Genomic DNA, 23,819 nt, shown 5'->3' on the forward strand with positions numbered 1-23,819 from the left:
ATATAACCAAATAATTAAATATTAATAATGATAACAACCATATAATTGTGTATTTATTTTTTAATAATAATAATAGTAATATAATTACATATTTACTATATATATATAAAAAATATATTATCAATGGTATAATTATAATTTCGAAAATAAAATAAAATAATATTAACAATAGTATAATTATAATTTCGAGAATAAAATAAAATAATATTAATAATAGTATAATTATAATTTCGAAAATAAAATAAAATAATATTAACAATAGTATAATTATAATTACGAAAATAAAATAAAATAATATTAACAATGGTATAATTATAATTTTGAAAATAAAATAAAATAATATTAATAATAGTATAATTATAATTTCGAAAATAAAATAAAATAATATTAACAATAATATAATTATAATTTTGAAAATAAAATAAAATAATATTAACAATAGTATAATTATAATTTCGAAAATAAAATAAAATAATATTAACAATGGTATAATTATAATTTCGAAAATAAAATAAAATAATATTAACAATAGTATAATTATAATTTCGAAAATAAAATAAAATAATATTAACAATGGTATAATTATAATTTCGAAAATAAAATAAAATAATATTAACAATAGTATAATTATAATTTTTTTTAAAAAGAATAAAATAAATAAACCAAAGTGGTGGCACACACAATTTTCATAAAAAAATAATTACTTATATTTAACTAATAAATAGTGATAATGATAGTAAACTTAATTAATTAATTAGATAGTAGTAAATTATATAATTGATATTAGATGATTATAATAACAAAGTTTTAATTAATAAATAAAATTATGTTTAAATCAAATAAATCCAACAACTAATCATATGCTAATAAAAAAAAGAAATAAAAACTATACCAAAAACAGATGGCCATGAAGACATCTGAAGCCCATTAGGGCGCAAAACAGCCATAAAGGGGAAGAGAAAACAGGGTGGGCCGAAACCCTAAAGGCCCAAGTGGGCGCCAACCGCTCCGGTCCAACTGGAACCCTAACTTAGATTTCAACCGAGTCTTTCCCACTTAGGGGAATCCACTGAGAACGAAAAGGCATTTCTTCCAATTCCCATGGCCACGTGAAAGGGTTAAAGGAAATTAATTAAAATGAAACGTGGAAACTTGTATCGGCCTTGGACAGAGTGAAGGTTGCCACCATCAATGACCACTAACTTACTCCTAATCAGAGTAAATGCACAAATCTTGAAAAATCAAAACCAAGTTCCAAACCTCCTCTCTCTCTCTCTCTCTCTCTCGTTCTCATGGATTCATGGCAAGCAACAACGAAAACAACATGCAAACCATAATCAATCGAAGAAACAACCTCAAAAGCTCATAAAGCAAAAATCATGTAAAATCAGAGAAAGCCTATCTATCAAAATGCCATGGATTCGGTTCAGCACAGAAGAAATAGAAGTTGCGGCAAAGCGTAATGGATAATAAAAAGAAACTCAAAGGAGAAAGTAGACGTGAATGGTTTACCAAATCAGAAGTTCTGCAAATTTCCGGGTTGGCGAGATCTTTCGAATTTCGGCAAGGGCTTTCAAGCGATTCTTCAATGAGGTAAGCTAGCTCCCCTTTTGATGGTTTGCTGTTTTTGTTTTTTTCGGAAATGCTCTGTGGGATGTTCTTGGCGAAAATGGTTTTTGATCCACTTTCTGGGATTTCCGGAAATTTCTCTGTTTAAAGTTTTTAGGTTTTTTTTGAAATCTTGTTGTTATGTGAAAAAGGATTGCTCTGTTCTCGTGTTTTTGTTTAGGTTTTTTTTTTTAGAAAATCTTTTGCTCTGTTGCTGTTGTTCTTGCTGTGTTTGTTGTTGTGTTCGTGTGGGGTTTTTTAGAAAAATATCTTTTCTCTGTATTGTTGTTGTTCTTCTTTTTTCATCCACGTTTATGAAGAATTTTAAGTCTTTAAAAAAACTCCTTTCTTTTTCGATTTTCTCATCCCAGATTATGTGGGATTTGGTTTGTTTTGTTTTAAGCTAATGTCAAAAGTGCTTTTTGGATGTTTAGGTTAACCTTATGGATAAAGTTTTAATCTGAGTAATTTTTTAGTTGTTTTTCATTTCTCTAAGTGCTTTTGAAAAGTGCTTTTTAAATAAGCTGTTTTTGTTCTCTGCATATTACAACTCTGAAATGACTTGATGGAATGGAAGATGGCTTGTAAGAACGCCAACTTGGAGGCGCACTGGTCTTGGTCATTAACAACACTTTTTTTAATTAGAAATGTAATTATTTAAGTTTTTTTTAAAGACAAATGTGTATATTTGGATTTATCTGTAACTTATTGAATTAACGCTAATAGCCATTGTAACTTTTTGGATTTGAAAAGAATTGAATTATTAAAGTGTATTTGGGCTATTTGCAATTTGTTGGATTTGAAGTCTCATGGCCATTAATAACTATGTATTCAACATTTTAAACTTTCAAAATTTAACTCAATATTCATGCTAATCAATTTCAACTTTTTTTTTAAAACAATTCACTTTTAACTTAAGTATAATGACTTAATCTAAAGAACAACATAATTCTAACTTAGGTACAAAGAAACTAATTATAGTGATTTAATTTAAAAACAACACAATTCTAATCTTAAACACAAAAATCTAAATATGGAACTTTTAATTTAAAAACAACACATATTCTAATTTAAACACAAAAATCTAAATATGGGACTTTTAATTTTTAAAAAACAACCCAATTCTAATCTTAAACACATAAATCTAAATATGGTACTTTAATTTAAAAACAAACACATACATGCCTAAAAAAATGCAAATTTAATCTGGGCACCTATGAAGAAGAACTTGACATAAATATTTGGGATGTATAAATGGACTAGTAAATAGTGATCATAGAAATAATAACATGGCTCTTAATACTTACTAATAAAAAAGATAGGTTTTGGATTAGTAATGTAAAAAGATTCAAACCACATTTTAGATTATGAACACACTTATGCAAATGGGCCTTTGAAACAAAGAGATATCATGGGTAAACCACAAATGGCCGGACAAAATTGGGGTATGACACCCTTAGGAGTTTCAATCTCATATCTCTTGAGGTAGTCTTTACTAAATCTTTGGCCAGTGATTTAGTAAATGGATCAAACAAACTATAGCTTGATCGTACATATGTGAATGAAATGATTACGTCCTTAATCAATTTTCTCAGGAAAGAATGTCTAGGTCTTACTTGCCTAGACTTTCTGTTATACACTTTTTGTATGATCTAGGTAAAGTGGATTGACTACCGCAATGTATCAATACCTTTTAAAACATTGTCTTTAGCAAATGGAACTTCCAACAGAAGGTCCCTCAACCATTCAGCTTCTTCACCAGCGGATGTAAGAGCCTCGAACTTTGATTTTATGGTTGAGAGAGTGATCCACATTTGTTTCTTACTCTTCCAAGAAATTACACCCCCGACTAGTATAAATATCTACATAAATGCATATTTATGGTATTCAACACTTGATATCAAACTTGCATCAGTATATTCTTTTAATATGGCAAGAAAATGGAGACCAAGATTTTTGATTTTCATAAGATAGTCAAAAATCCTAATGATGACTTTTCAATGCTCGCCATTTGGATTGCTAGTAAAATCTACTCATTTTACTTATTGCAAATGCTATGTCGGGTATAATATATTACATGCACTTGCATATTCCAATTGAGCTACAACTCTTCCATCATTCTTTTGAAGTTTGACATTAGGATCAAAAGGAGTACTCACTTTCTTGAAATATAAGTGTTTGAACTTGTCAAGTACTTTTTCAATATAATGTGTTTGACTAAATTCATAACCCCCACTATTTCGCTTTACTTTGATCCCCAAAAGTGTGTCAACTAGTCCAAGATCATTCATATTGAATGTGGAAGTTAGAAACCTCTTTGTTTCAAAAATTCCATTAATCTTGTTGCTAATGATCAATCATATAGTCAACATGGAGACAAATGAATATCACAATATTCTCACACAACTTTGTATACAAACACTTGTCACAATAATAAGATGAAGAAGGTTTTAGATAATCATGCATGATGATGCAAGAAGGCTTTTAGATGAAGTGAGAGATGAAATTTTGAGTAATTTAAAGTAATATAATATGAATTGCAATGGGTACCTTAGTTATGTTCGCTTGTCTCAAATCTTTATTTGAATTTCTATGTTAAACCTTCTTGATCAACTTTATCATTGATGTGCATGACACTTTTGATCATTTTCTTCTTTAATAGTTTTTGTCTTCATCAAAATTGAACTAGATATAAGATTTATTCCTCGCAATCTCCCACTTTTGATGATGACAAACTCTTTGAATTCTTGTTTTGACACGTTTGAGAATTCTTCCCCTAAGTTGTGTGTCTCCCCTTTAATTGTTGAATCTTTTGTTCGTTACTAAGAAGCACATAACCTTATGGTTGCTCCAAATAAATCTCCTCATCGAGATCTCCATTTTAGAATGTCGTTTTGACATTCATTTAATGAATTATAAGATCATATAAAGAAACTAATATAAATAATATTTTAATTGACATTCATTTGTAAAATTGTAAGTAGTAATTTTGTTTTTCATGGCAACTGTGATTTAGAGACAATATCCCTTAATGTGTGGATCCAATAATTTACCTTGACAATCAGCATTATTTGTTGCCTTATTTGCTTGTAGCATCTTAATTCTAGTCTTAATCATAAAATCATGTATCTGCCGGCGTTTGATATATATATATATATATATATATATATATATATATATATATATATATATATATATATATATATATATATATATATATATATATATATATATATATATATCACCAAAACAGACAATAATATTATTCTTTATCTATCATTACATTTCCAACTCTGTGGACCATTATAATCATATGCTTTGTTCGGTTTTGTTATGACCACACTAGTTATCCATTAAAAAAAGTTGTTCATAAAATTCAATCTAACAGAGTTCATTTTTCAACACAAATAGTATTAGAAGTAATTCATATTTATTAGTTTTACTATTTTCTTAGCCCCTAAGTTTGTTAGAGGGTATTTTAGTATTTTCTCTTATTCTAGTAACCCTAGTTTTAGCTTATAAATAGGGTGACAATCATTGTAACTTTTATCATGTTTTGTAGCCGTCATTCTCTGAATAGAATATTCATCTTTCATTCTACCTTTGCACCAACAATTGGTATCTAGAGCTCCGGTTCGGATTCATTGGGAAACACGGGAAACACGAGTGAACGTGAGGTCTTGTGTGTTTGATTTTGATTCTTAGATTCGTGTTGAATCTTGAACAAAATCTGATCAGAATTTTAATTCTGTGGGTTGGGAAACACTGTGTGAGAAATCTGAGTGTACTGTGCAAGGTAGAAAGATGAATGGAAACGGCAACATGAACACCAAACTTCCAGTATTTGACGATAAAAATTGGAATCGTTGGATGATCCAAATGCGTGTACTGTTCGGTGCTCAGGATGTTCTAGATCTTGTCACTGATGGTTATGTTCCGGTAGCAGCAGATGCAACGGATGAACAGAAAAACGCGCAGAAGGAAGTAAGGAAGAAGGATCAGAAAGCATTGTTCTTCATTCATCAATGTGTTGATGTAAATGTGTTTGAGAAGATTGCAGATTCAACGACAGCAAAGGCTGCGTGGGACAAACTGGTTAGATGTTATGGTGGTGACGCATCAGTGAAGAAGGTGAAGCTTCAGTCCTTGAGAAAGCAATATGAGAATCTCAACATGAAGAATAATGAGAAAGTTTCTGAATACATCTCCAGAGTGATTCTAATCACTAATGAGATGAAAGCGTGTGGAGAAACTCTTTCTGAAGAAACAATCATGGAGAAGGTATTGAGATCCCTTACCTGTCAATTTGATTACATTGTGGTAGCAATAGAACATTCCAAAGATCTGAGCACCATGAGAATTGAAGAGCTGCAGAGCAGTCTAGAAGCGCAAGAGTTGCGTTTAACTGAGAGAACTTCTGAAAGGGAAGTAGAGCAGCAGGCTCTGAAAGCAACTTCTGATAGGAGGTATCAGAAGCAGTCAGAAGTCAGGAGAAGATCTGATGGTGGTCAGAAGTCAGAAAGCTCAACCTCTGATAGACAAAAGAATGCTCAGAAGGGAAAAGAGAAGTATGACAAGAAGAAAATCCAATGTTACTGCTGTAAGAAGTTTGGTCACTTTGCTAGAGACTGTTGGTCAAACAAGGAGAGAAAATCAGAAGAAGCAAATATAGCCAGAAGTTCTGATGACGAATCTGTGCTATTGATGGCCTCTGAATCTGATAGACTGGTGGTATATGGACACTGGCTGCTCAAATCATCTTACTGGAAACAAGAAATGGCTGGTTGACTTTGACTCTGAAAAGAGGACAAAGATCAGATGTGCTGATGACAAATATCTTAATGCAGAAGGTATGGGAAATGTCAGAGTGATTCTGAACAATGGGAAAACAGCATTGATTCAGAACGTGTGGTATGTACCTGGCATCAGTAGCAATCTGATGAGTGTGGGACAATTAATTGAGAAAGGTTTTTCAGTTACCATGAAGGACAATCTTCTGAAGCTGTATGACTGCAATCAGAAGTTGATTATGGAGTCAGAACAGGGAAGGAATAGAACATTCAAGGTGAATGTCAGAACTGCAGACTCAGAATGTCTTAGTGCAACAAGTGCTGAGAAGGAGAGTGAGCTGTGGCACAGAAGATTTGGTCACTTGAATTTCAGAAGCTTAAAACATCTGAATTCAAAGAAGTTGGTACATGGAATTCCTGCAATTAAGAAGCCTGAAAAGTCATGCAAAGTTTGCATGGAAGGAAAACAACCACGATTGCCATTTGCGTCAGAAACTGCTCCAAGAGCAAAACATGCCTTGGGAGTTGTACATTCTGATGTGTGTGGTCCATTTCCAGTAGCATCGATTGGAGGGAATAAATACTTTGTGTTATTTGTTGATGAATTCACAAGAATGACATGGGTATCCCTTATTAAGTTTAAACACGAGGTGTTTGATGAATTCAAGAAATTCAGAATGAAGACTGAGAATCAGAGTGGTCAGAAGTTGAAGATTCTTAGAACTGACGGTGGAGGTGAGTATAACTCCAAAGAGTTCCAGAAGTTCTGTGAGGAGAATGGAATTGAGCATGAGGTTACTGCTCCTTATACCCCTCAACACAATGGTCTTGCTGAAAGAAGAAACCGCACTTTACTTGATATGGTGAGAAGCATGCTAAAGGAGAAGAAGCTTCCTCAGAAGCTCTGGGGAGAAGCTGTTGCCACTGCAACGTATGTACTCAACCGATGTCCTACGAAGAAGTTGAAGGAAATAGTTCCAATACAGAAGTGGACTGGAGATAAGCAAAGTGTTAGTCATCTGAAGGTGTTTGGTTCTGTTTGCTATAAACATGTTCCAGAAGCCAGAAGACAGAAGCTGGATGATAGAAGCAAAGTGATGATTCTGATAGGGTACCACAGTACAGGTGCATACAAGCTCTATTGTCCAGAAACCAATAAAATTGAATTCAGCAGAGATGTGATTGTGAAGGAATCAGAAGTTTGGAATTGGGATAAGTCTCAATCTGATTCTGATGTTAGAACTTCTGAAGAAAGGTCAGAGTTAAGAATTTCTGAAGTTGGAGTAAACTCTGACATTGATTCTGATTCTGATAGTGATTCTGACTCTGGAGAAGACTCAGAAGATGAAGGTGACTCTGATGATCCAGACTCTGATGACCCAGACTCTGATGGTAATCCAGATTCTGGTGGCAATTCAGACTCTGGAAATATGCCAGACCCTGAAGATGATCAAAGCTCTGGAGGAAGTCAACCATCTGAAGCTAGAAACTCTGAAGCTCAAGACTCTGAACAAGTTCAGAGACCACAAAGAATCAGAAACATCCCCAGAAGATATGCAGAATTTGACATGCTGCAAGACACTGAAGTAGACTCTGAAGGAGAAGTTATTCAGTGTGCCATGTTAGTAGACTCTGAACCCATAAGTACAGAAGAGGCTCTTAAGCAGAAGCTCTGGCTGAAGGCCATGAAAGAAGAACTTGATGCTATAGAGAGAAACAAGACTTGGAAGCTGACAGAACTTCCAAAAGACAAGAAAGCCATCAGCGTCAGATGGGTTTTCAAGCAGAAGTTAAAGCCAGATGGTTCAATTGGCAAACATAAAGCAAGGTTGGTAGCCAGAGGATTTCTACAGAAACCTGGGTTGGATTACTCTGAAGTGTTTGCACCTGTAGCAAGACATGAAACAATCAGAATGGTGATTGCAATAGCTGCTAACAGGAATTGGCCTCTGATGCATTTAGATGTAAAATCTGCATTTCTGAACGGTCCATTAGAAGAAGAAGTTTACGTGTCACAACCTCCTGGATTTGTGAAAAAGAATCAGGAAGGGATGGTGTACAGATTATACAAAGCTCTATATGGATTTAAACAAGCGCCCAGAGCTTGGAATCTGAAGATTGATTCATTTTTCAAGAAGCAAGGCTTTCAGAAATGTGAGATGGAGTACGGTGTCTATGTTCAGCATACTTCTGAAGGAAATATGACTCTGGTATGTTTATATGTTGATGATATACTGCTGACTGGAAGTTCTGAACAGGAGATAGCCAAGTTCAAGAAAGTTCTGATGAATGAATTCGAAATGACTGATCTAGGCAAAATGACATACTTTCTAGGGATGGAATTCAGATACTCTGAGAAAGGTATTATTTTGCATCAACTCAAGTATGAATTAGAACTTCTGAAGAGATTTGATCTGAAGAATTGTAAGATTGCTGTCACACCTTCTGATACAAATCAGAAACTGGATTCTGACTCTGATGGAAAGGATGTGGACGCTACAACCTTCAAACAGTTGGTTGGTTCTCTGAGGTATTTGTGCAATACCAGACCTGATATTTGCTATTCAGTTGGGATGGTTAGTAGGTTCATGAGTAAACCTAAGTGGTCCCATTGCCAAGCTGCTGTCAGGATTCTGAGGTATATCAAGGGAACTCTGAAGTATGGAGTATTATTTCCTTCTGGAAGAAAGGATGAGTCAGAACTTTTGAGTTATTCAGATTCTGATTGGTGTGGAGACAGAGTTGACAGAAGAAGTACGTCTGGGTACTTATTCAAATTTCTGGGAGGTCCCATCTCTTGGTGTTCCAAGAAGCAACATGTTGTGGCGTTGTCAACTTGTGAAGCTGAATACATTGCAGGTGCTGTTACTGCATGCCAAGCTGTGTGGATTCTGAATCTATTGCAGGATCTGAAGATTAAAGTAAACAAACCTCTGAAGCTGATGATTGACAACAAGTCTGCAATCAATCTTGCCAGAAACCCAGTGTTGCATGGGAGAAGCAAGCACATTGAGACCAAGTATCATTTTCTGAGACATCAAGTTCAGAGGGGAGTGTTAGAAGTTGTACACTGCAGCACTCAGAAACAGTTGGCAGATGTTCTGACGAAAGCTATCAAGACTGATCAATTCCTCAGATTAAGGGATGGAATTGGTGTTACAAGTTTTGATGGAATATGAATTAAGGGATGATATTAGAAGTAATTCATATTTATTAGTTTTACTATTTTCTTAGCCCCTAAGTTTGTTATAGGGTATTTTAGTATTTTCTCTTATTCTAGTAACCCTAGTTTTAGCTTATAAATAGGGTGACAATCATTGTAACTTTTATCATGTTTTGTAGCCGTCATTCTCTGAATAGAATATTCATCTTTCATTCTACCTTTGCACCAACAAATAGAACATGGAGGGGCAGAATTACTAGAAAAATTTCCTTTCATCATCAATAAAATTTATTTATTTATTTTCCAAATTATGCAATATCAATTTACATTAAGATGCCACCTTCGAGCACGATTCATATTCACGAATGATATTACTCTTCGCGAAAAACATTTTATGAGTATATCACCATTACAATATAAGATTAATTATTATAAATTGTCAATGAAAAATATTTTACACAATCGATTCATCACCATCATTTATTTGCATTATTTTATAGATTTTTAAAATAAAAGTCAAACTTGTTTCAACATCCAACGACTATGATTAACTGACCATGTAAAATTCTTTTACAGAATCAGTTTATTTCAATTAAATTCTTAAAATATTCCGACATATTTATTGTTACAAATGAGCAGTGTTATATTTTAATTTCTAAAAGTTTTTAAAATTATTTTATTTATTCAAATAAAAAATGTAATGGCTAATTAAAGACTCCCTTTATAATCTACAGCATACTAGTATTATCTAAAATCATCATTCCAACCCAAAATATGATGTCACATATTTTTATATAGTCAAGTCTCCTACTAAAATTTGTTTGTAAATATTCTAAGAAGAAACAGAAGAAAAAAAATCATCAACCAGTAACTCACCAATAACTCTGTAACATGTAGAATTCACGTATCGTAGATATTTGTTATATTATCATTCGTGAGTTTGTCGCAGAATAGTATTTAGCCAGAATTAACATTTCCTTTTCATAATAAATATTAAATTAATTATTTTAAAATTCAAAATTTTATATCAATTAATTACCACTAAAGATCTCAATATCGACAATCAAGCCTCTAATATCAACTGTGAGAAAGATTTCTACAATACTCTAATTTCTATAGGAAATAATTAAATGTACACGAATTCATATTCTTGATTTGAATTATGATTTGATGTTTGAAAATGAAATATCCATAGCCATTATTTATGATATTTATAAGATTATTCAAAAATTTATTTAAGTTGAATGAATAGAGATTAAAATCATTAATGGAATCATTTTTTTTATAAATATTTCAAGCACTTCATAGGTAGGAAGATGAAAATTCGAGTTTACACAAAACGATGAAAACTAGAATGTAAGAAAGATAAAATTTGAAATTTTGTGTGAAAAGATAGATATGTTTTGCCTACAATTTTCAAAAGGGCACTATTCTCCATTCTAAAACACTTCACGGAGTGTTGTCCATTTCTGAATTCAAATCTATCGCAAGTGTTGCTTATTTCTGAATTAAATATTTTTTTATCATTTTAAAACACACTCAATATTATTAATCGTTAATAATTTATAATATATATATATATATATATATATATATATATATATATATATATATATATATATATATATATATATATATATATATATATATATATATTATCGATTCATTAAAGCTAGAATAATATATATTTAATGCATATATAATATATAATCAATCATAAATGAATAGAAAAATAAATAATTCAATAATTAACTCTTTGAAATTGGAATATATGTGAAATTTTATTTTCAATTATATATATAAACTATTGTTACAATAAATTAGAAAATAATACAAACATTCTACACTAATGTTGAATCAAATTAGTGTGTATGTAACATGTATCGTACATTATTTAGTTTTTCTATTTAAAATAAAAGTTACATGAAAAGTATGTTAAATAATTATTTATTATAAAATATAATTAATTAATATAATGGAAATAAATTTATTATTATTATTATTATTATTATGCATCTCAATTAATAAAAAATTATGATATCGGTAATCATTTACTTTGATGTAAGTAAAATTTAATTTTAGATCTTGATTTTGTAATTTTCACATTGTTCTAATTTTTATGAGAAATCATAAAAACTTATCCGGATGGATAATTTTATATATTTCTTTTAGTGTTCTTGATTTGTCACATTGATATTTGAAACGAAAGTCTTGGTTGTCATTATTTGTCATACTTATATATTGTTAGTAAATTAAATTATAATCCAATGAATCGATATTAGAATTGTGAATAAAATCATTTTTCAATAAGTATTTAAAGCACTCTGAAATATTTTTTGTGTTAAAACGCAGAAATAACTATGATAATTCAACATTTGTATAAAATTAACGAAAACTTGAATGTAGGAAAAACTATCTTAAATTTTAGTGAACAAGATATATGTTTTGATTGTGTTTTTCTAAATCCAAAATAAAATATTTATATGTCATATTGATTACAACAATCCTTAAAAACAACTTCCTTTTAATTAAAAGTTATAAATTTTTGTCAAAAATTATATTATTTCATTTAATGCAATATTCTTCAAGAGTTTCGATATATTATCAATCGTCATACAAATAACAAAATATAATTTCTCGTTGATTAATAATTAATAATAGAAGGTTAATAAATATAAGAATCTGATACTCAATTCATTAACTATATTTGAATACCTTTAATTACAATTTAAAATATCATTAATTATAATTGTTTTAGTATAGTATATTTTATTTTTAACATAAATTACAGTAAATGTGGATAATATTTTAATGAGAACACGTTGTCCATTGTCAATATCATGCTGAAACGTAGGACCAGAAACATGTCGGAATACATTAGAAAAGACATTAGACATCAGAACATAAGCAGCATCACCGACGTGCGCTGGCAACCTCATGCTCTAATCTAATCCACTAACTCCCACGTAACAAAATCTTCTTTTTCTTTTCTTAAATGTCTTCTCTTAATAAATTTATTAGAAATTAAAATAAGAATTTTGAATAAAAATAGACAGAGTGTTGACCAATTTAATGAATAAAATTTTAACAAAAAAACATACACAAAAAATTGAATTTTTAAATAAATCCTTTTATTAAATATTTTCTCCTCACTTTCTCAAATGATAACATTAATTTTTTAGAGAATAACAACATATTTTAGAAAATAAAAAAAAATCGTATTTTCTTGGCACATAATAAAACAAGACAAAAATATTTTTTTCGATTTTTGCATTTTCTTCATTTTTTTGTTAGTTTACTCAGTTTGCGATCCTTTCGAAGCTATTTCTTCATTCATCTGAGAACAGAGAGCGAATCTCAATAACAAAGTTTCCTTTTTTATTCACTGTGATATCACCAAAATCTTCAAACTCGCAGATTTCATCACCCTTTTGTACGGTAATTCGTCATTTTCTTTACTTCCTTTTCAATCTCGTTTCATTTTATCATCCAATTCATTTTTGCATGCATGCTATTGCATTTTTCTTTTTGCTTTTCTACATTTTCTATATGCATTTTTTGAAAAATTGAAGAGTTTTGAATTTTCTGGGTATTGGAATTTTTTTGCCAGATAATATGCAAGCATCAAGTGTTTCTGTTAAAGGTACCATTTTTGGGGGTCAAAACCAAAAGGGCTTGGTGGGTTTTGGAGAATTCAGAAATGGGAGTGTTCTAAGACCCACAAGAGTTTGCTTGACCAAAAATTCCAATTTCTGTGGCCCAAGGCTTGGTTCTGTCACTGTTAAATCTGAACTAAGAAGTGGAAGAGTTGGTTTTGGTGGCGTTTTTGTATCATCTGCTAAGTCCAGATCATTCAGGGTTCAAGCTTCTGGTTTGCATTCTGGTGCTGTTGCTCTTTAATGTGTTTAGTTTATTACTAGTACTTCTTTAGAGTGTTGACTAATTTAATGATTCTGGTGCTGTGTTCTCTTTAACGTGTTTGTTTGGTTGATGATTCATTGTTTGACTTTCTTGGCAAAATTGCTTATTTGATGTTTTGATGTTAGGAGAATGCAAATTGCAGTATATGAAGTTATAACATGCTATGCTACCTAATCTTAGTTTCTAGTCTAGATGGTACTACATCATAAATGATCTTTGAAGCACCTATGCTTCAAATTGAAAGTGTGTCTGACATGTGTTAGTGTCTCATATCGATCTGAGACCAACACGTTATTAAATTTAATCACTTCCATTTTCTCAAAATACTTTTTAGTGTTGATATGTCATTGTCGTGACACCACGTGTGTAGTGTGTCTGGTGTCTGTTTCGGTGCTTCATAGTAGATGAATGGTTAACTTTGAATTAGTTAGGCAATTCAATAATTAATAATGATATCTATTTTTGTTTTTGATTTTATGAAACTATGTTAAGAGTGTAGTTATGAATATCATCTTAAGAATATATGTGCTATCACTATGCTTATGTGTTTAGTTACATTTGCTTTGATTTTGAAACCAATGTTTTAGTGCTGAAAAGTCTGTTTTACAAGTCTTAGGTTTGCAAAGTACTTGAACAATTTTTCTATGTTTCTTAAGCTTTTTGTCTGAATATGGATTGCAGATGGAGACGCCGAGCACGTTGTCCCCGCCGTTCCTCTGGGAAAACCTTCTGGAACTGTGCTACCTTATGTTGGTGTTGCTTGCCTTGGAGCCATTTTATTCGGATACCATCTCGGGTATGGATAGCCTCTTCATTTTAGTATGTTGGTCAATGGACTATAATGCATCATGCCATTTTTTTCATAATCTATCTGAGTTATTTGAATGATCTGAGCCCCACTTTTGTACACTGTTTTAAAAACTGGACCAGAGATCAATCTGGGTCAAGGTTTAACTTTTTAAACCGATTGAATAATAAATATATTATTTAAGTATTTATATTTTTGAAAAAATGTATGAAAAAAACAAATGGTTGGATCAACAACAATTATCCGTTGAACCGACCAATCCAGTCCGGCTGTGGAAGTGCTGTTTTTAACATATTTGCTTTCGATAACTCTAGAAATGCCACGTTTGGTGCAGGGTGGTAAATGGTGCTCTTGAATACCTTGCTATTGAACTTGGTATAGTTGAAAATACCGTTCTACAAGGTACTCAATTTTTTAAAATGAATGCATATGATTGATCTTTCAGACAATGAGAATTTTAGGTATTTATGAAAATGCTTTCTCTTCCTTTTGAAGTAGTCTCATTCATGAATGTGAAATCCACAAACAGGATGGATTGTCAGCTCGCTACTTGCTGGTGCCACTGTTGGTTCGTTCACTGGTGGAACATTGGCCGACAAATTTGGAAGAACTAGGACATTTCAGTTAGATGCAATCCCTCTAGCAATCGGAGCATATCTTTGGTATGTCAGATGTTGTTTGTTGAGGACAAAGATCGATGTTTATATATTTTTGTAAACCTGATTTGTTAAACTAGGACATATTTACAGTGCTACAGCGCAAAGTGTTCAGACAATGATCATTGGTCGTTTGCTTGCTGGTATAGGAATCGGTGTCACATCTGCTATAGTACCACTATACATATCAGAGGTGGTGACTTTGTAAATTTATCGAATCCTTGTGATTTTGATTACATATTTTATATTGGAAATGTAACGAACGACTCCCTCTTTTGGGCAGATTTCGCCAACTGAAATTCGTGGCGCGCTCGGATCTATTAATCAACTTTTTATATGTATTGGGATTCTTGTAGCGCTGGTGGTTGGTCTGCCTCTTGCAGGAAACCCATTATGGTATTGAGTTGTTTACCCTAAGCATTTTTTTTGTCGGCGTGAGTGTGTTATTCATCTAACTTCGTTGAGAGCCGTGTATTTCTTCTTATGACTAATATCTATCATCTTGAGATTCTTTCTTGGAGGATTCAGAAACATTTGCTTGTCAATTATACTTCTTGTATCCCAATTATTTTATTTTATCAGGTGGAGAACAATGTTTGGCATTGCAGTAGTTCCATCCGTTCTATTAGCTCTTGGAATGGCAATTGCTCCAGAAAGTCCCCGTTGGCTTTTCCAGGTTTTTCTGCAACTCTAGTATCTTTTGTCGTGGAAGAAATACTCCCTCCATTTCTTATAATAAGCAAATTTTGACTTTTTAGATTCATTGAATAACTAATTTATCTGGTTTATATATACACCAGATACATCCGTTATTCAGTAATCTAAAAAGCTAAAATTTATTTATAATAAAGAATGGAGGGAGTAAGTTCAAGTTCACATGGATATTAAGCCTTTGGAAATAAATTTGTTCATAACTTAAACGATGCCTAATATGATACGGTTGGGAGTACTATTTTTAGGCCCACCAATGGCTTTTTGTCGAATATTCATATGATGAACCTAACCATTGGAGTACAATGTCAAATGGTAACAACTTTGCATATAAAACTATATAAGCTTATTCTAATGTATGGGAAGTAAAGCACACCTAAGCATAGATTAACTATGTTCTAAATATATTAGATACACGGTTTCGTTAAATGCATAAAACGGATTAACATTGTCCAACTGAATATACTCATCATACATGTCTGTTAAGAACTTAACGAGATAATTTTATTGTAGGTTTTCTGAGAAAATTCCATGTATATTCTTTTACAGCAAGGGAAAGTCATTGAAGCTGAAAAGGCTGTTAAAACACTATATGGAAAAGAAAGAGTTGCTGCAGTTATGCATGACTTGAGAACGGCGAGTCAAGGTTCTTCTGAACCCGAAGCAGGGTGGCTTGATCTGTTTAGTAGCAGATATTGGAAAGGTATCCTAAATTTCATTGCTTTCTTATATGAAATGGCGTAGCGCTTTATAGAATAGTGTTTTCTTGCAGTTGTCAGTGTTGGGGCAGCACTTTTCTTGTTCCAACAATTCGCCGGAATAAACGCTTTGGTGTATTATTCAACTTCTGTGTTCCGCAATGCTGGAATTGCTTCTGATGTCGCAGCAAGTGCTCTGGTTGGCGCATCAAATGTTGTTGGTTAGTAACTTTAAATCTTAAACATTTTGATCGTGCTTTAAATTTAAAAAATGTTACTTCTGTATATTGCAAAATTACGGTATTGGTTCTATCTTTCTGACTTCTGTTTTTTTTTGTTGTTGTTGTAGGAACTGCTATTGCTTCCTCGTTGATGGACAAACAAGGGCGGAAAAGTCTCCTTATCACGAGTTTTACTGGGATGGTAATTTGTTTATGTTTTCTTTCTGAAAAACTTAATTTTATTTTTTGTGCAATATAATTTATTCATCTTACTATTATTCGCCGAGCGCACCGTGTAACTTTGATCGATATAATTGACAGTCTTTGCTTTATGTCTTTCCCAGGCTGCTTCTATGTTGCTTCTTTCTCTCACTTTTAGTTGGAAGGTCCTTGCACCATACTCCGGGCCTCTTGCGGTCCTAGGGACTGTTTTGTATGTCGCTTAACTTCAGCAAAATAGTGATTCTATTCATGAAAACTCAACTTCAATAGACTTATAGTTTTTTTTGTTTATACGATCTTTGAATTTTTAACCAGCTATGTCCTATCGTTCTCTCTCGGTGCTGGTCCCGTGCCTGCCCTTCTTCTACCGGAGATATTTGCTTCGAGAATTAGAGCAAAAGCAGTTTCTTTGGCATTAGGCATGCATTGGGTAAGTGTCTTCACTATGAAATGTAGCTTTTTTTCATGTGGATTAATCCCTTTATCGTTTCTGACCGAACATGGTTTGTTTTTTCTTGTCTTAACAGATCTCCAACTTCGTCATTGGCCTCTCTTTCTTGAGTGTTGTGAACAAATTCGGTATCAGCTCGGTGTACTTGGGATTCGCAGTTGTATGTGTTCTTGCTGTTTTGTACATAGCCGGCAACGTTGTGGAAACAAAAGGCCGCTCGTTGGAAGCAATAGAACGCGCGTTGAGCTCTCAAGCATGAGAAACTTCCAGAAGTGATGAATGTGATCATAATATCAAGGCTGCTCAATAAACTGTTTTATCTTTGTACTCTCTCTGTTAAGCAAAAGTGGTAGCTGCACTAAGGCCAAGTTGTTTGCTGTAATCAAAATTTGTTGGTTTGCAAATATGGTAACAATAATAAGTGAGCTTTTGTTAAGCATTTGTATTTAGTAGTACCATGTTTTACAGTTTTTTTTGTTGCCATGGTGGTGGTAGATAACATGAATGGCATTCTCACTTAAAATGTAGGTTGAATAATTGAAAGTAATATTTTAAAAAAAGAAATAGCAAACTGCCTAATGTTTTAAAAGATGACCCGGCGACCGCCAAAACAGCTGCAAGTTTTTAGATGTGTCGCAACATCTGTATAGATCGAAATTGCCAAAGCTTTACAACCGTTTTTAAAAATCTTAGAGGGTAAAACTTGATAAGAGAAGCATTCAGCATGTTAGCAGTAGTATCCTAGTTGTGTTAAATTGAACTAAATTGTTAAATCAAATGAGTTTTTATCTTAAAATCAATTTAAACTGCACCGCAAACTCAACACGTTATACTAAATTAAGTATCACACATTAGTGATATGATAAATTTTTGCCCAAAAAAGTTGTGGAGAATCATGATTATACATCTCAACTTAAGCCCCAAAAGTTGATACCTAATACACTAATTTACAATATATTTTGACAAATCTTGATGGATTTGCCATTTCAGATTCATGGTGATATCTACATGTTGGATTTCCTCTCCCACCTCTCCTTGGTATCAAGCCTGCAGATGTTAACAACAGAGATCAGAAAGATTGTAAGCTTCTCACATACATAAATAACCTTATGCATGAAAAATCGTTCAGTCACCACAATCTGAAAATTAAAACTTTTGAATGAGATCAGTTGACCCGCATAGTGTTATTAATTGCGGATCACAGAAAATAGCGGATTGACACAAATATTAGGAAGGTGAAGCATCTGATTATATGAACTTCAAACACTCAGCCCACTTGGATCACGTCTAGAAGCAGGATGCCGAGCAATGACATAAAATGCATGCGACGGTTGACAAATATGGATACTCATTTCAAGACAACCCTCTTAGAGTAAGACCTACCGAAAGGAGTGGTCTCGTAAATATAGCAGCATTTCGCAGTGATTTACAGTAAATCATAATTTATGATAAAGTGTTAGAAATGCATTTTTCTTTTAATGAAAGTAGAGTTAGAGCTATACCCCCAATGCAATTTTTGCTTTTTTGATGTAGAAGGAACAGATGCACCACTCTTAGAGTCTTCATTTCTCAAATCAAAGCTTTCGAGATTATTCAAGATGCTTTGTTCTTCGTTATCAACTTTGAATCCTTGAGCTCCACTGTTGTTTCTATATGGATCATTTCCTTTTGCCTTCCTCTTGGACTCATCTACAGAACCCAATCCAGGAAACGCAAAAGACACATCAACAAGAGTTACGGAAAACTTATTTAGTCGCTTATGTTAGCACTCATCATATAAGTACTTATACATAAGCTATTCCTATAGCAAATGAAAAACTAAAGTCAAAGAGTTTTGGTATAAGCTATCTCAACGTATGTTTGATTTTGTGGTGAAAAATTTGATGTTGAGAGAATTGATTCTGTAAAATTGATTTTAGTTAAAAGTCAATTGAATGTAAAGTTATTTATGTTTGGATAACTTTATGTAAAATTGAGTTGAACAGTAAATTTCAATGTAAAAAATCATGTTTAAACTCAAAAGCTTTTAATTCTAGCTTCAAGTTGAATCAATTCTACTTTAGAAGAACCAAACATTTCAAAATCATTCCAAAATCAATTATACACCTCTAGAATTGCTTTTGGGTCTTCCAAAAGCTAAACCAAAGATACTATTAGAAAGCTTATGAAAATAAGCTGAAAAGTGAGAAATATTTGTGAACATGTCATAACTTAAGCTCTTCAAAACAATCTTACAAGTGCTTATCAAATAAGTTAATAACTTAATACAAACAAACCCTTAAAACAACAACATTATTACCAACAACACAAGAATAATTAAAAAAAAACAAAAAAGAACCTTTGGGTTTTGTCTTAAACTTTGATTTAGACTTTAGTTGTAATCGCTTCCTATGCAGTTCCTACAAAATTCAAACATTCAAACCATGTTAACTTGGAAAACATCAAACAAACATAGTAAAACAATACCCAGATTCCAGAAATTGGGAACAGAACTAAAATTTTCAATTTTTATATATACACAAAAAGGGGGGAAATTTAATGAGAAGAATGCATGAAAATTGAAATGAAATTAAGAGAGTACCCACACGAAACTTGGAAAGTTGATCCTGAGTAACGCCTTTGGGATTGAAATTGGGTTGTAAACAAGGTGATGATGAAATTGCTGCTTCTCTTCTACGATCTTCTTCTTCCTTTTCCATTTCTTAATGTTAGGGTTTTTGCTCTTTACAATTCAAATGCTATATAGTATTATTATTACTTTATTTCTATCGATTACTAATTATTATCAAAATTAATTTATTTTGCTTCGACGTTAATCAAATAAAATCCGAAAAATATATGGAGAAATTAATACACACTGTTCTTTGAAAGCAATGAATGATTTTTTTAAATCGGAAGAAAGCTTGATTTGATCGTGATTCAGAATACAATACAATATTTAGAAGTGTTTGATTTGCAAAAGCTAATTACCGGGACTTTCTGACCTGAATGCCACTTAAAAAAATTCCCAAAATGACACCCTTGAAAATAATATTCACAAATGTCTTTTTTTTTTTTTTTTAATATTAAAAAATAATTTAAGCACACTCCATACTAGATGGCGGACATCCGAAGTGCGGTTGGATTGCTCCATCTGGAATGGAGTACTTTTTTTTAATTTTTGAAGTATTTTAAATTAATTAAAAGTATTTTTAATAGTAAATAATAATTAAAATATTATATTTAATATAAATTAATTAAAAAATATAGATTAATAAATTAAATACTTTTTTATATAATACTTTTAATAAATATTTAATATTAATAAATTAAATATCTTTTACATAATATTTTTAATAAAACTTTAATATTAATTAAAACTTAATATTTTAAATAAAATTGAATAATTTTTTTAAAAAAATTAAATAAATTATTACATAATATTTTTAATAAATTTTAAATATTAAATAAAAAAATTAATATTTCATATAATTTTAAGAATAATATATTTCGTACTTAAATGTATAATATATTTTATCCCGCACAAGTAATTTTTCAGTCCAATTTTTTCCCGCCTAAACAATGTTATAATATTATTTTTTCATTCCATTAGGTTTTCTATAAATAGAGGTGGCTAAGACATGTGAAGATATAAGTTGTCCAAAATAATTGTTCCACATACTTGTGAATCATGTGTGTGTGTGTTGTATTGTTTTTTTAAACAGATAAGCACATGAGGGTTTCTTTGAATCCACAATGGAAATTCAGACAATTGATTTCTGTCATCAACACTAGTTTTGGACAGCTGGGTGGTCCGATTCTACGTGTTAGAAAAATTGAATATTATTGTCCTTACATAACTCTGACGGATGCTAGCCCAGATGGTACATACATGAATTATTGGGATTATGTAGAAAATGACTTGGATGTTACTTGTATGTTTTTTGCGCATAGTGGAGAAGTTAGTCGAGGCGTTGAAGATCCACTTGTTTTAGTTGTTGTCGTTTAATAGGATAATATGATAAAAGTTGTTGGAGTGATTAGCTGTTATAATGTGTTGGAATAGTTGTTGTATTTTATCTTTATTTGAAGTTGTTATTATGTTGTCACATTTCATGTGTTGTAGACGAAAATGTTAAACTCTAAATAAAAGTTGTTGTTGAAAAAGAAAATACATGAAATATAACGATGATTGAATAGACTAAAACATCAGACATAACTAAGTAGAAGGGTCAGGCATGTTTGGACATTTTCTGCGCGCCAATTTCTCGACAAATACCACACCTCCTTTTTTTATTTTTCAACATTGTCCATTTCAGTTCTAATCCGGCAACTGTCTGGGCGACCTTAAATATGTTTACAACTTTGAACACATAAGCTATATGTTATGCTTGAACACACTGCAATAACATGTGAGCAAGGGACATGAAACGTTTGAAATCTTCCACACTCACACGTCAGATTCCTAAGGTCGAGGTTGTAATGGGTAGTCGGTCTGCCGTCATTATGATGCACAGTTTCTTGGACCAGGAAGCAGAACCTCTTACGATCAAATTGCATAACCGTGTGACTATTTGATTTGATTACCTCCTCCTCAATTCCCTTCATGCAGTTATCAGTGTACATTCAGCCAAAACCCAACATTTTAGTCCAGTCATATCCTTTTTTTCCAAACAGTGTGCCCATTCGATAATATGTTGATTTTACCAAAGCAGTAATAGGTAGGTTGTGTGTGGCTTTTAAAACTGAGTTCATTGGTTCAACAAGGTTGGTAGTCATATGACCCTGTCGTTTCCCTCCATCGAATGATCTCGTCCATTTTTCCCTTGGAATATATTCTACCCATTGCAACGCTTTTATGTTAACTTTACGTATCTCTCCCATGTAGTATTCATATGTTGCCTTATTTAATGCATACCCTGTATATGAAAAATAAAAATAAATTAGTATATAGAAGTTACTGTTAGATATCTTAACAAAGATATGTTTAGGAAAATACTCATGTTAACAATTTTTTTTGAAGTTCCTTGTGTCTGAATTCCCTCATAAAATGTTGCGTTATATGTCTGATGCAATAGACGTGTGATGAGGAAGGGTTTTGCCAGCTATTATTCGGGTTATTATAGGCACTCTTTATTGACTCATGTCGATCTTATATCAAACATAGGTTGGGTTGTGGTGTAACGTGCATTCTAAGATTTCTCAAGAAAAAACTCCATGCTTCTTCAGTCTCACCCTCTACCAATGCAAAAGTTATTGGAAATATGTTCCTATTTTTGTCTTGTGCCACAGTCATTAACAAATTTCCCATATATTTTCCATATAACCATGCCCCATCTACTTGAACCACCGGTTTGTAGAATGCAAAGCCCTCGATGCATGGTTGGAAAGCCCAAAAAAGACGGTGAAAAACTCTAGCACCACTAATTTGTGTCCCGTCGTAGGACCATCCGAGATTAGTGCAAGTGCTTGGACCATGTTTTTGGGTCGTCAACCACCAGAAAATCACATTAAAGGTAGACGTGTCTGTATCTCTTGGTTAAAACAAATACTAGAAGAAACTGAAATATCTGAAAATTCCTCCCATGACGAACTCATTATATATACAAGAATTTATAGTATATTGTGCATTGCACTAACCTTATTCCTTGATAAATCGGCCAAAGATGTACATAGTATGTGGATACCATTTGTTCAGGATTTACAGCAGTGTGGTGAATATAGTCGGGGATCGATTGTGTTAGCATTTCTATATAGGGAAATGTGTAAATCAGTTAACGTTGATGTTGATGGTATGTGGGGATGTGTTATTCTACCACAAACATGGGGATTTACACGATTCCCATTTATAACACCAATTAGTTCAGTCATTCCAACTCACCCATATGCATCAATGTAAGTTTAAATTTATTCATGTAATTCTATTATTTTTAATTTGCGTGTTTCAATATGTTAATTTTTCATTGTAATCTCAATTTTTTTAGATGGCCTTCGACCAACAAGAAAACAAATTGCTCTAAAAATCCTCGCTATTACCTTGACGGCTACCGTGTCATGTTCGATCACATGTCGTCAACCAACGTAATATTAGTGTCTCTACTTTTTTATTTCAAATCAGTTAAACAATAAATGGTACACTAACGTATATTTTTTATACATTAACAGTTTATATGGATGCCATATCTTGGATACCCCCGATTGGAGAATGATGACAATTTGATTTGGAATGCAACAACATCTATCTTATGCTTTTGGATCGTTGAAATGCATCAATCGGATAGGGTAAAATTGCAATTTGGGCATTATCAAGACATACCCAACCCTCCTAAATGCCTCCAAGAAAACATACCATGACTATGCAAGAGTCATGGAATTATAGCTACACAACGTTGAATAGAAATGAACAACAATTTTGGGAAAACAAACATCAACTGTGTTTGACCGGGGTAACGTTTCAGGGAGAATTGAAGTGAACCGAAGAATATTTTAATTGGCTTCGAAATCTTCCATTACAATACGCCTCAATAGAACAACTACTTATTGACCCCCATCAACACTGTTCTGCATCACATATGTCGACTCCACCACGAC

At 32.3% G+C, this 23,819-nt stretch overlaps 2 protein-coding genes across 5 annotated transcripts; one reads left to right on the plus strand and one right to left on the minus strand.

Moving 5' to 3' along the window:
• Positions 1 to 12,809: 12,809 nt before the first annotated feature.
• On the plus strand, positions 12,810 to 17,685 carry LOC127123408 (plastidic glucose transporter 4). 4 transcript variants are annotated; one of them, XM_051053635.1, is made up of 14 exons: positions 12,810 to 12,994; positions 13,172 to 13,444; positions 14,164 to 14,278; positions 14,625 to 14,692; positions 14,820 to 14,952; positions 15,040 to 15,139; positions 15,230 to 15,342; positions 15,529 to 15,622; positions 16,207 to 16,360; positions 16,430 to 16,576; positions 16,705 to 16,778; positions 16,921 to 17,009; positions 17,114 to 17,228; positions 17,326 to 17,685. In XM_051053635.1, the coding sequence occupies exons 2-14, from the start codon at positions 13,177 to 13,179 to the stop codon at positions 17,506 to 17,508; spliced, it is 1,653 nt and encodes a 550-aa protein (XP_050909592.1). In that variant the 5' UTR covers positions 12,810 to 12,994; positions 13,172 to 13,176; the 3' UTR covers positions 17,509 to 17,685. The 4 variants fall into 4 exon arrangements, with proteins under 4 accessions (XP_050909592.1, XP_050909585.1, XP_050909596.1 ...); XM_051053628.1 differs by having other exon boundaries at positions 12,811 to 12,999; XM_051053639.1 differs by having other exon boundaries at positions 12,811 to 12,999; positions 13,172 to 13,432.
• A 391-nt stretch (positions 17,686 to 18,076) lies between these two features.
• On the minus strand, positions 18,077 to 20,227 carry LOC127123430 (uncharacterized). Its single transcript, XM_051053652.1, has 4 exons — positions 19,835 to 20,227; positions 19,588 to 19,648; positions 18,752 to 18,938; positions 18,077 to 18,296 (listed from the first exon to the last, which is right to left on the minus strand). The coding sequence occupies exons 1-4, from the start codon at positions 19,946 to 19,948 to the stop codon at positions 18,254 to 18,256; spliced, it is 405 nt and encodes a 134-aa protein (XP_050909609.1). The 5' UTR covers positions 19,949 to 20,227; the 3' UTR covers positions 18,077 to 18,253.
• Between the last annotated feature and the right edge of the window lie 3,592 nt (positions 20,228 to 23,819).

This window comes from Lathyrus oleraceus, chromosome 1, assembly GCF_024323335.1.
Source record: "Lathyrus oleraceus cultivar Zhongwan6 chromosome 1, CAAS_Psat_ZW6_1.0, whole genome shotgun sequence".
NCBI lineage: Eukaryota > Viridiplantae > Streptophyta > Magnoliopsida > Fabales > Fabaceae > Lathyrus > Lathyrus oleraceus.